Source organism: Trachemys scripta, chromosome 4 (assembly GCF_013100865.1).
Source record: "Trachemys scripta elegans isolate TJP31775 chromosome 4, CAS_Tse_1.0, whole genome shotgun sequence".
Classification (NCBI taxonomy): domain Eukaryota; kingdom Metazoa; phylum Chordata; order Testudines; family Emydidae; genus Trachemys; species Trachemys scripta.
This window is the reverse complement of record NC_048301.1, coordinates 140,869,450-140,881,640: the sequence shown is the minus strand read 5'-3', so window position 1 is coordinate 140,881,640 and position 12,191 is coordinate 140,869,450. Positions and strand designations below refer to the sequence as shown.

At 49.7% G+C, this 12,191-nt stretch overlaps 1 protein-coding gene across 2 annotated transcripts; it reads left to right on the top strand.

Moving 5' to 3' along the window:
- Positions 1-3,103: 3,103 nt before the first annotated feature.
- Positions 3,104-8,799, top strand: LOC117876307 (apoptosis-associated speck-like protein containing a CARD). 2 transcript variants are annotated; one of them, XM_034768333.1, is made up of 4 exons: positions 3,104-3,395; positions 4,957-5,013; positions 5,375-5,431; positions 6,627-8,799. In XM_034768333.1, exons 1-4 carry the CDS (start codon positions 3,119-3,121, stop codon positions 6,881-6,883), a joined length of 648 nt encoding a protein of 215 aa, XP_034624224.1. In that variant the 5' UTR covers positions 3,104-3,118; the 3' UTR covers positions 6,884-8,799. The 2 variants fall into 2 exon arrangements, with proteins under 2 accessions (XP_034624224.1, XP_034624225.1); XM_034768334.1 differs by lacking the exon at positions 5,375-5,431.
- The last annotated feature ends 3,392 nt before the right edge of the window (positions 8,800-12,191 follow it).

The following is a 12,191-nucleotide window of genomic DNA, read 5'->3' as shown; positions in this document are numbered from 1 at the left end:
CCATAGACAGTGTCTCACGTGATGAGAACTTTTTTTTTTTTATTGTCTTCTGTTCCATATATCCCTTACACCAACACAGCGGGAACTGATCTAGGGACCTCCAGGGTTAAAAGCATGAGCTAAAGCGCTGTAGCTGGGGCTGTAACAATTCACATCCTCTTTGGACTGGTGCAGAGGGGAACCTCTGCCACACTCACTAAACACTAGGTTACACTCACATACAGGCGCTAGGCCCAGTCGGGAATGGCAATCCTGCAGATGGTGCTCAGTTTCCTTCTCTCTGAGATGCCCTGGCCCACCACCAAATATTAGCACAATTGCACCACAAGGAACTCTGCTTACACGGAATGAAGACAGGGTTGAGAATCCAGATTTACACTGGGGTCACTGCAAGCAGAATCCAGCTTGGATGCCACTGAGTTCAGTGCAGTCACTCTGGATTTACCCTTACTTACCAAGAACAAAATAACCTTCAGATTTGGCCCCGTATCATAGTGCAGGCTCACAAAGCAACAGAGTCAAAGTTATCCTTTAACTTTGCCATATTCTGACTCTTATTTATATGAATGACCTTCACTTCACTTTTGCAATCTTAATGTTCCAGTAATTATGTGTGTATGCACACCCAGTCTCTTTCTCTGATCATTATTAATTATTATGGTGAATTGGCAGTGAGGACTCCTAGGTTCTAGTCCCATCTTTAGAAGGTGAGAGGGGTCTAGGAGTCAGGACTCCTGGATTCAATCCCAATCTCTGGGAGGGGAGTGGGGTCTACTGGGTTAGAGCAGGGGGGCTGAGAATCAGGACTCCAGGGTTTCTCTTCCTAGCTCTGTGTGTGTCTGTCTGACCGACCTTGGGAAAAGTTCCTTCCCGGTCCTCAGTTTCCTCATCTGTAAAATGGAATTCGTAATGTTACTCAATTAAAACATAGCAATGTATTTTACAGAGGTAAAGTGCTATATAAGAGCAACGAATCAATATTATTTGTTCAGGTCTGGCCCTGTGCACAGAACTGTAAAAGTCTCCAGGGTAAAAATAGCCCCTGCCCAGACCTCTGCCAATCCAGAAGACAGATTCTGAGGCAATTGGATGCACCGGGAGACCCCACTTTGCATCCTGCAAAGGGATCAATCTGGACAGACCTCTGCAGCCACACACAGGGTACGCCTATGCTTTGAGCTGGAGATGTAATTCCCAGCTTGAGGAGACACACCCATGCGAGCTTTCACTGAGCTAGTGCATTAAAAATACACTGTAGTCATAGCGGTGCCAGTAAGTGGCATGCATAATATCTCAGTGTCACAGAGCGTGGGGGAGACCAGGCCCTGCACCCCCGGCTTCCTGCGATTCACCATGACCTGTTTCCCACCTCTGCCAATCCAGATCCAAGGACATGAGAAATATACAGTCCACTGCAATCCTCGACTCCAAACAGCAGAAGGGGAGACTGTACTGCCTAGTCAACTGGCAGGGTTATGGTCTTAAAGAACCCCCCTGGGAACCTGCTACGAAGCTCCATGCCCCGGACCTGGTAAAAAAGTTTCAGCAGGATCACCCAACTAAACCCAGCCTGGCACCCCCAGAGGAGGGGTGCCCCTGAAGGTGGATGTAAGGGGGTAAATATAAAGATCCCGGGACTAGAACCCAGGTCTGCAGAGAAACAGCCAGGGAGCACTGTGGGGAACAGGCACTGCAGGAAGTCCAGCCCAAGAAACCCAGCGTGGTAGTACCCTGAGGCCCTCTGATGGGCCAAGTGTTCCTACGTAATCCTGGGGGTTGCCCTAGGAAGTTGTCTGAGCAACCACACAGACTTCAGCCTGCTGCAATGCCAGACTCCTCACCTCATGAGCTCTGGTCTCTGACTCCAGACTGACTCTGACCAGATTCCGGCCTCTCCAATAATGGATTTTTCAGTTCACTGGTAATCCTGAAAAAATTGGGAGGGAAAAATTCAGGTCAAACCAAAAGTGAAACTTTTGGCAAACCAAAGCGTTGAAAAAAAAAATCATATTGGGTCAAGTGAAACATTGTGTGTTGACAACATTGAAATGTTTCATTTCAGCTTCAACCATTTTTAAAAATCAAAAACAATTAAAAAAAAAACGAAAGTTGTTTTGAACCAAAAAACCCAAACGTTTTAAAGTGAAATCATAGAACCATAGTAATGTAGGGCTGGAAGGGACCTCAAGAGGTCATAGAGTCCCCACACACACACACCCCTGTGCAGAGGCAGGACAAAGTAACCCTAGTATCTAGACCATCCCTATTTGTCTAACCTGTTCTTAAAAACCTCCAGGGATGGGCACTACAACTTCCCCACGTAACCTCTTCCAGTGCTTAACTATCCTTAGAATTAAAAAAAGTGTTTCCTAATATCAATCCTGAAACGCCCTTGCTGCAAACTAAGCCAATTTCTTATCCTGCTCTCAGTGGACATGGAGAATGAATGATCACCAGCCTCTTTATAACAACCCTTACATATTTGAAGATTGCAACAAAGAGTCCTGTGGCACCTTATAGACTAACAGATGTATTGGAGCACTTGCATCCGAAGAAGTGGGTATTCACCCACGAAAACTTATGCTCCAATACATCTGTTAGTCTATAAGGTGCCACAGGACTCATTGTTGCTTTTTACAGATCCAGACTAACACGGCTACCCCGCTGATATTTGAAGATTGTTATGTTCCCCCTCAGTCTTCTCTTCTCTGGGCTAAACACACCCAGTTCTTTCAACTTTTCCTCCCTCTGTCAAAGGGCAGCACAAGCAGGGGCTCTCCTGAAGGGAGCTGGTGACAGGCTTTACAAATGCATAACCCTCTTCTGATGCTAACAGGGGAGTGAAGGTGCACCGGAGTTTAGGTTCTGCATGTCTCTGTTACAGCCAGGAAGCGGGAGGGTTTTGTTGTTACTTTGTTTAGATCGGCACCTTGGGACAAAACCTTTCACAGGAAATGAGGACGAAGCAGACGAAGAGCAGGCCCATTTATAGCAAGCGGATCTGGCTGCCTGAGCCCTGCCCCATTTCTGAGCACCAATCCCTTCTCAGGGCAAAGAGCTGCTCCCCTAGCTCTGGTCCTGCCCCCTGGCAGTTTTGCTCAGCTGCTGAGGAGGCAGGATGGGGAAGACGGTGAGGGATCACCTCGTGGACACCCTAGAAGAGCTGACACAGGACGGGTTTAAGAGGTTCAAGACCAAGCTGAACGTGTTCCCAGTGAAGGCGGGTTATAGCAACATCCCCCGGGGCCAGCTGGAAAAAGCGGATGTCCTGGATGTGTGCGACAAGCTGATCAGCTTCTATCTGGAGAAGTATGCGGTGGAGGTGACCGTGGAGGTCCTGACAGCTATCAATGAAAGGGAGCTGGCAGACAGACTCCGCAAGGCGACAGGGACTGGTACGGATCCGGGCAGGGGAGAGCATTAAGGGGGATAATGATACTGAGCTCCTTTGTAAAGTGCTTTGAGATCTCTGGATAAGCTCGATAGAAGAGCGCAGTATTATTAGGGAGGTTCCACTGAGCCTGTCCCTGAGCTCTCTCTCCTACTCATGTGCAGGGGGCTAGCTAGGAAAAGGAGGAAAAGACAGAAACACTACATTTGCAGGATGAGCTCTACTCTATCTTCTGCCACTGACTGCATCGCTCTCTCTCTGTAAGTACTGTGTCTATTCTCTCGGTGTCTAACATCCTCATTCCTGAACACACAAATCAAGTCGCATCCAACCCTTCCCAAAGGCGTAACAAATAGGCATACTCACAAGAGACTAGATTTCTATTTTGGAAGTCTATTGTCCAAGCATTAGCTGGCCAGCTCCTTTCTCTCTACAACTTATCACACAGAGTTAAGGGCAGGGGGGAAATCTTATATTTTTTTGAAAACAAATCTTCCATTTTTTTGTATCGATTTTTTAATTGGGTTTCTTTCTTCTGTGTGCTTGAAATTTGCTTTCACTTTCAACCACAGTCACTTCCACGTCCCTGCCTGAACTTGCTGGAAGGTTCCGCAGTTTGTTAGCTTTGCGTCTGATTTCCCCTCCTTGTCCTGTGGAAAGAGAGCAAACTTCACTGGAACTGCACCAATTTACCCCAGCAGAGAAACTGGCCCACAATGCCTCTTGTTTAGAAATCTAGGGCCAGATTCTCAGCTGGAGTAATTCGACATAGCTCCATGGTATAAAGTCGTGTAGCTCCAACTGAGGATCTGGCCTGAGTTGCTTATTAATTAGTCTGTGCATAACATTGTATGGAATACAAAGGACTCAGTCCAAATGCCCCCTGACTCAGACTGAAAAAGAGGGAACACACTTTTAGATTGCTGCTATTAAAAGCAGATGGGTGGGGGGGGGGGAATGGCAGGAGGCAGAGGAATGCTATGAAATATAAATTCCTCATCTCCTGTTGCTTTAAAAGTGTAAGTCTCATCCCAACTAAAGAGCTGAACCCGTCAATCTGTCTTATTCTCAGTTTCCCTGGATCCTTTTTGGGCTCTGTGTGTCTGTCCCTCACTCTCTCCTCCATAACTCGCTGGGTTTCTGTGGGTATATCTGCACTGCAATCAGGGGAAGCGTAATTGCAGCATGTGTAGACGTACCTGAGGTAGTTTTAATCTAGCTCGCTCAAGTAGCGATAGCAGTGAAGCCGCACTAGCACAGACTGCAACACAGCCGTTAGACTCGAGCTCTCTCCTACTTCCATGCAGGAAGTTAGTTCGAAAGAGGAGCTTTCCCCGGTCTAAGCAGAAGTGTCTCTATTTCTCACTGGATCCCTCTCTGCTTCTCTGTCACTTCTCTGTCACAGTGTGTCAGTCCTAGTCTGTGAGTCTGTCTCTTGGGGAGGGAGGGCTCAGAAGGGGGCACTCTCCCCTAGCAGACAGTGCTGACCCCAATGTCCCAGTGGGGTGCTAGAGAACAATGTGGGTGACTCAGACACTCTCTGACTATACATCTCAATCCTGCAGGTTCCGGTGGCGAGGGGCATCAGCCAGGGCCATCTGACGGTGCCACAGGAAAAGAAGGTGAGTCCGTAAGCACCCATGGGCTCTTTCATCCCCAGGCAGTCCGAGGGGTGTTAGGAAGTGTGGTCTGCAGAGTGACTGACCCTCCTGCAATCTGCCTCCCCAACCAGAGCTACCTCCCAGCTCCTGGGACAAACCTTCCACCCTGCCTGATCACCACCAAGCCATCCAGAGCCCAGCTCTGCCACCACCAGCCACTCTAGTGTGGCACTAGGGGGTGCTGTGCTGGAGGGCGTGGGTCAGGGGGCTCAGTAGGGGATGTTTTCTCCTCTGTCAGAGCTGACCCCAATGCCCCATTGAGGTGCTAGAAAACAATGTGGGTGACTCAGACACTCACTGACTATACATCTCAATCCTGCAGTTTCCGGTGGCAAGGGGCAGAAGCCAGGGCCATCCGATGGTGCCACAGGAAAAGAAGGTGAGTCCATAAGCACCTGCGGGCTCTTTCATCCCCAGGCAGTCCGAGGGGTGTTAGGAAGTATGGTCCCACTGCAGAGCGACCTCACCCTCCTGCAATCTGCCTCCCCAACCAGAGCTACCTCCCAGCTCCTGGGACAAACCTACCTTGCCTGCCAACTGCCAAGCCATCCAGAGCCCAGCTCTGCCTTCACCAGCCACTCTAACGTGGCACTAGGGGGTGCTGTGCTGGAGGGAGTGGGTCAAGGGGCTCCGTAGGGGATGCTCTCTCCTTGGTCAGAGCTGACCCCAAGGCCCCTGTGTGGTGCTAGGGTGCATTGCTACAGGGAGTTCAGTAGGGGGCACTCTCCCCTCAGAAATGGTGTCAACTCCAAACCCCAGCATGGCACTAGGGGACGCTGTGCTGCATGGCACTAGGGGGCGCTGTGCTGCAGGGAGTGCTAGGAGGCACCAAACCAAAGCTTTGCTTACTTGTGGCCTTTAACCCCGCCCCACCTCCCGGGCTCTTTCTATACATTGGGGTGTAAATTTTGGGGTCCTGGCAAAATCCTAACCCAGGTGACCGCAGTCTACTTTTCCTAAGCACCCCCTGCCATTTAAACAGGGGATGGACCCCAGCCCAGAAGCAGCTGCATTTCAGCACTGGGCGAGTGATTCTTGTGCAGCATGGCTGTGTAGCTGTCAAGCAGCTGCAGCTGTAATCCATTGAGCGTGGTGCTCTCTTGCCCTCTAGTGGTGGCTGGGCCACAGATGGGGGCTAATGAGCCTGTTATAACCTTGACTAAGAGGTGGGTTTTTCAGCTCAGGTAGCAAATGCTTTAAGATAAATTAAATTAATGGAGATATCCTATCTCCTAGAACTGGAAGGGACCTTGAAAGGTCATTGAGTCCAGCCCCCTGCCTTCACTAGCAGGACCAAGTACTGATTTTGCCCCAGATCCCTAAGTGGACCCCTCAAGGATTGAACTCACAACCCCGGGGTTTAGCAGGCCAATGCTCAAAGAAGTCCCAGATCCAGTCCCTGCTACTGCCAATGCATCCAGGGGCACGGCATTACAAGTGCAGTAGGGCTGTGTTGTGTAGCTATCATCTGCCATGCTTGCCCCCCTAATCTGCTGTATTTCAGTACTGGTTGGAATGATGAAACCGTATGTTTGCAAATATCTATTCATTACTTGTGTTTGTGGTCTCTCCAGAGGCGCATTTTGTCGATCGATACCGAGTGCAGCTGATTGAACGTACCGCCCCTGTGGAGCCCATCCTGGACCTTCTTCATGGGGATATTCTGGACGAGGAGCAGTACCAGACCATTCGATCTGGGAACACCAACCAGGAGAAAATGCGGAAGCTGTATCTACTAATGCCAAGCTGGAATAAAAAGTGCAAGGACCGGCTCTATGAGGCACTGAAAGCCAAGAATAAGTTCCTCATTGAAGACCTTGAGGGAAATTAAGACAATCAAGAAGTTACGTTCCTTGTGAACGTGCAGCCATTCCAGGTGCATGCAACCCTAGCTCCAGATTCCACGTGGCTTTCTGGGCAGGATGGTGCTTTCATCCCTTTGCTAACATTGTTTCAGGTAAAAAACCTCTTTCCAGCGCTCCCTTTGGTGGAATGGGTGAGCCTGTGATGTGATGCAGCAGGGAGGAGGTCGCTAAGGACTGTCTACACTGCAACTAAACACCGCTGCGGCTGGCCCGTGTCAGCTGACGCAGACTCACGAGGCTCAGGCGAAGGAGCGGTTTAATTGCAGCGTAGATGTGCGGGCTTGGGCTGGAGCCTGGGCTCTGGGACCCTCCCTCCTCATGGGGTCCCAGAACTCAGGCTCCAACATGAGCCCCAACATCTACAAACAATTAAACAGCCCCTGAGCCCGAGTCAGGTGACATGGGCCAACCGCGAGTTTAATTGCAGTGTAGACATCCGTTGTTGGCTTTAGGGTAAGTACATGATGGATGGGATACCAGTAAGAGAATGGAGCAGAGCTCTAAGGTGCTTAAAGGCTGCACGGGGATTGCTTGCCAGGGTCTGAAATGGGGGGACCACTCAGCAGCTCTGCACAGGGATCACTCACCCAATGCTGAAACGCATCCACCTCTGGGGTGCAGCATGGCAGCGGATTAACAAATGCACAGCAATGCCGTACAGGGATCACTCATCTATGCCTGAAATGCAGCTGCCTCTGGGGGAGGGTTATATGCCCTGGGTTTTATGAGACCATGACACCGTAGTGAAACAAACATCTTACAACAAATGGTGTGAGGCTAGGTGGACAATGAGGAGTTGTACTCTAGCATGGTGGGGCACAAACTGCGGGGCACACCTCCCTAGGGGGGGCACGGAGGAACATGCGGGCAGATGAGTAGCGACACCGGGTGGCTTCTGTCGCCTCCATCCCCGAATCATCTCAGCAGGCCGCCCAGCCTGGGGTCAGTGTGCTGCACCAATTTCCACCCCCAGCAGCCTCCGCCCCCAGCACTGGTTCCGCTGCAGACACCTTCCCCAACACTGGGCCCTGCCCTACCAGGGCAGCCTGGTTGCAACGTAGAAGCAGCCCGCGGCTGAGGAAGCTGCGCACCACTGCTCTAGTATCTACAACTGCTGGAACTCCCACCAGCGTCCCAGCCATCATGCACGGCCACACGTTCCTTTAGCGCCCACCCCGGCATCTCACCACAGACACTTCGGCTGTGGCTACACGACAGAGCCTGCAGCTGTGCCGCTGTAGCACTGCTAGTGTAGACGCTGTAAGTGGACAGGAGTTAGCGGCAGTAGCTTCTCCTGCCGACATAGCGCTGTCCACATCGGCACTTAGGTCAGTGTAACTTACATCACTCAGGGAGGTGGTTTATTCATACCCCTGAGCAACAGAATTTATACCAATGTAAGCTGCGGTGCGTATAGAACATCTGTCTTTTTCCACAACAAGATCTCATTCAAGTACACCTCTACCCCGATATAACGCTGTCCTCGGGAGCCAAAAAAATCTTACCATGTTATAGGTGAAACCGCGTTATGTCGAACTTGCTTTGATCCGCCGGAGTGCGCAGCCCCGCCCCGCCCCCAGAGCACTGCTTTACCGTGTTATATTCAAATTTGCGTTATATCGGGGTAGAGGTGCATCTGCCTAAAGGATCGCTGTGCTGGACCAAATTCAACCTCAGAATTCCTGCCAAGGCTCTGACTTCATCTTACAGCCTTCCTCACCAGCTGCCAAGAACTCAGGGGCCTGTTTTCTTGGTGAGGTGGTTTTACTTTTGTTTGGGAAGGGGGGTTAGAATCATAGGACTGGAAGGGACCTTGAGGGGTCATCTACTGCACACATGGCAGGACTAAGTATTATCTAGACCTTCCCTGGCAGCTGTTTGCCCAACCTGCTCTTAAAAGTCTATTATGGAGATTCCACAACCTCTCTAGGTAATTTATTCCAGTGCTTAACTACCCTGACAGTTAGGCAGTTTTTCCTAAGGTCCAACCTAAATCTCCCTTGCTGCAATTTAAGTCCATTGCCTCTTGTCATAGCCTCAAAAGGTTAAGGAGAATAATTTTTCGCCTCCTCCTTGTAACATGGTTAAAGGTGATTTTGCCCAAACTATATTTTTTTAAATATATATACACACATACATTTGTATTTTGTTATAAAATGGAAAACCAGAAACTCTGTCCATAAATAAAGCTAGAAGTGCCTCCCAGATGACCCAGTCCGAGTGTGATAACGTACTGCTCTGTGCCTCCCTGTTTTTCATTCAAACTGTCTGTAGGTGAGAGGATAGTGGAGATGGATGAATAGGAGCATGGATTAGAAGGATGGTTGAGGAGGACAGATGGCATGGTGGGGTTGGTGGATGAACTGGTTGGCTGGTATGGACAGACTGGTTTGGTGGCCTGGATGAATGGCGTGTTTCAGAGAGTGTGTGGATGAACAGCACATGCCATGGATGAATGAGCGACCTGCGAGGGGAGGGAAGATCAGGGGTTAAAGCAATGGGTAGCATGGAGACCCTCAGCTCCCCTTCCTCTGCACAAAGCACAAGGAGCGCTCCCCCTGCAGGCTTGAAATGAAAACTTACCAGACAGGAAAATTAAATGGCAGCAGCAGGTGGAAGTGGTTTCTGGGAGGGCTTATTTCTTTGGCTCCTAACCTCTCCCCTCCGGAGGTGGAGCAGCAAGAGCCGCATCTAATAGGGGAAGATGCCCCAGCCAGGACTCCCCCACTTGTGTCCCTTCCCCACAGGGAGAGCCCGATAATAGTGTGTAGTACATATGTGCTACATAAAATCCCTCTCCTGAGAGGTCTTAAAATCTTTTCCAGGGCAGGAAATTGTACTGAGTGGTTATATCCCGGGGAAGAACCCCGGAGCCTCCGACTCTCCATCCAGGTCTGAGCCACATGGTGGCATTTATAGGAACGGGGAGGGAATGATACACAGCTTCCCACACGTGGCCTTTGGCTAGGCTCACTGCGGCCCAACGGCTTGCAGATAGGATGTCTTTCAGGTAGAGTCATTTGCCTAGGCACTCAGAGGCGATGTCGACACCCTGAGCTAGGGGGGTGATTCCCAGCTGGCATACACACCCTTGCACTAGTTCTCATCAAGCGAGCAGGAGTATAAATAGTGTAGTGTGGCAGCATAGGCATCGCTCAGCTGTTCTGAGTACAAACCCACCTGAATCCAACTGGTACTCACTCAGCACGGCTAAGCCCGGCCTCCGCTGCTGCTGCCCACGCTGCCACAGCTGCACTGCAATCTATTCTCACGCTAGCTTGAGGAGAGCTAGTGTGTGTCAGTGCAAGCTGGTTGTAGTGCCGACTCCGGCCAGGTCTACACCACACACCTACTTTGTGTACCTACATCGCTGAGGGTTGTGAAAAATCCACATACCTTAGCCTCCCCATGTAGACAGTCGCGGAATAACTAAGCCAACAGGAAAGCTCTCTCCCGTAGGCTTAGAGCATCTTCATCAAAGTACCACAGCAGAGTTTGTAGTGTAGACCTGCCCACAGTTTTCACCAACTCAGCGAGAGGTTAGGGGGTTTACTACAGGAGCGAGTGGGTGAGGTTCTGTGGCCTGTAACATGCAGGAGGTCAGACTAGAAAGATGATCACGATGGTCCCTTCTGACTTTAGTAAGAATATCTGAGTAAGATTAGACATTACAATTCTAAACCTAACCAGTGTCTCTTAAGTGACTTGCCACAAGATGTCAGAACATGTTAGTATTAGAGCTGAGTGGGTCCAATATTTATTTACATTTCTTTCTTGAGATAAGAATTAGATACAGTGCTCCTGTCAATAGTTTCCAAGGTATTATCTGAAAACAAAACCAAGCCACACAACCCTAGAGTTTTCAGTTGCCTAAGTAGTCCTTGGAATCATGGTTAAAATTGTCTCCCCCGAAAAAAAAAAATCTGAAAAGGTGCCCCTGTGGGCATGCATGGAATCTGGCCCTCGTGAATGACCCGTGGGCCTTACTGGAGCCACACACACCCCCACCACCACACCCCCCCCAAATATAGATGTCAAACTACACCTATAGCTGCAAGCCACAGATCCTGCCTCTGCTCAGGCACCAAAAGCTCCCAGATAAACCAAATAATAGAACAACACAGCGCAAAGGAGTCACAATGGGCAAGTCTGGTTCCACTGTGCATAGGCTGGGTAAAGTGGGATTGGGAGGGGAAAGAGACCAGGGCATAGAGACAAGGTGAGAGAAACAGAGAAAGAACGAGAGAGAGAGAGAGAGAGAGATCAGAACAAGAGAAAAAGAGACAGAGAAAAGGAAACAGGGAGAGAGAAATTTAGAAACTGCCACTTTACACTTCTAACTCTGGAACAGGTTCTAACCCACTGCTCTAAATGTATAAGCCACCTTTCCACTATCAGACACTGCCACTTTCATAGCGGAACTTGACGTTCTACAGTTAAGAATCCACATCTTGGGATGGGTAAAAATAGCCCAGGCTGTTTCTCACATCCCAAAAAATTCTCTTGACCCAGTTCTTAATGCTACCCCCTCCAGAGTCTGATCCTGCTACCTCTCTGTAATTTCTCCTTGAACCTCCCTTTGCTGTATTTATTCTTCTCATAGATTCCCAGGCCAGAAGGAACCATTGTGATCATCTAGTCAGAACTCATGTATCACACAAGCCCCCATACAACCTGCTTAAAATAATTCCTGTTTGACCCAGAGCAGATCTTTTAGAGAAACGTCCCATTCTGATTTTAAAATGACCAGCAATGGAGAATCCACCGTGACCCTTGGCAAATTGTTTCAATGGTTAATCACCCTCACTGTTAAAAACGGACCCTTTATTTCCAGTCTGAATTTGTCTAGTTTCAAATTTCAGCCATCTTTTACCTTTGTCCACCAGATTGAAGAGCCCATTTGTTTCCCCTCCCCCCATGTAGTAATTTACAGACTGATCAAGTCACCCTTTAACCCCCTCTTTGTTACGATCACTAGATTGGGCTCCGTGGTAGGGTGCTCTACTCACCACAGGATAATGCCTCTTCCTGGTCGCTCTGGGGATTAGCTCTGCAAGGCCAACGCCCCTTCCTGCAGTTTCACACCATTGCTCTCTCTGTCTGCAGCCCCCCTCTCGCTGTAGAAGTTGCTACTGCCTCTTTATGACTCCGCCCTGAGGGTGCTCAGCGTTCCCACCCTTCCAGGGTCATGTCCGTCAAAGTTTCATCTGTTCAAGGGGCATCCAGTAGTCCTCACATGCTGTCATTCCCACAGCGGCCCAGGCAGTCTTCCAG

Excerpts from the sequence above, each read along its gene's own strand:
- LOC117876307 (XM_034768333.1), top strand. The coding sequence starts at position 3,119 with ATGGGGAAGACGGTGAGGGATCACCTCGTGGACACCCTAGAAGAGCTG. Across the intron at positions 3,396-4,956 it reads CCGCAAGGCGACAGGGACTG|GTTCCGGTGGCGAGGGGCAT; the intron begins GTACGGATCCGG and ends TCAATCCTGCAG. Across the intron at positions 5,432-6,626 it reads TGGTGCCACAGGAAAAGAAG|AGGCGCATTTTGTCGATCGA; the intron begins GTGAGTCCATAA and ends TGGTCTCTCCAG.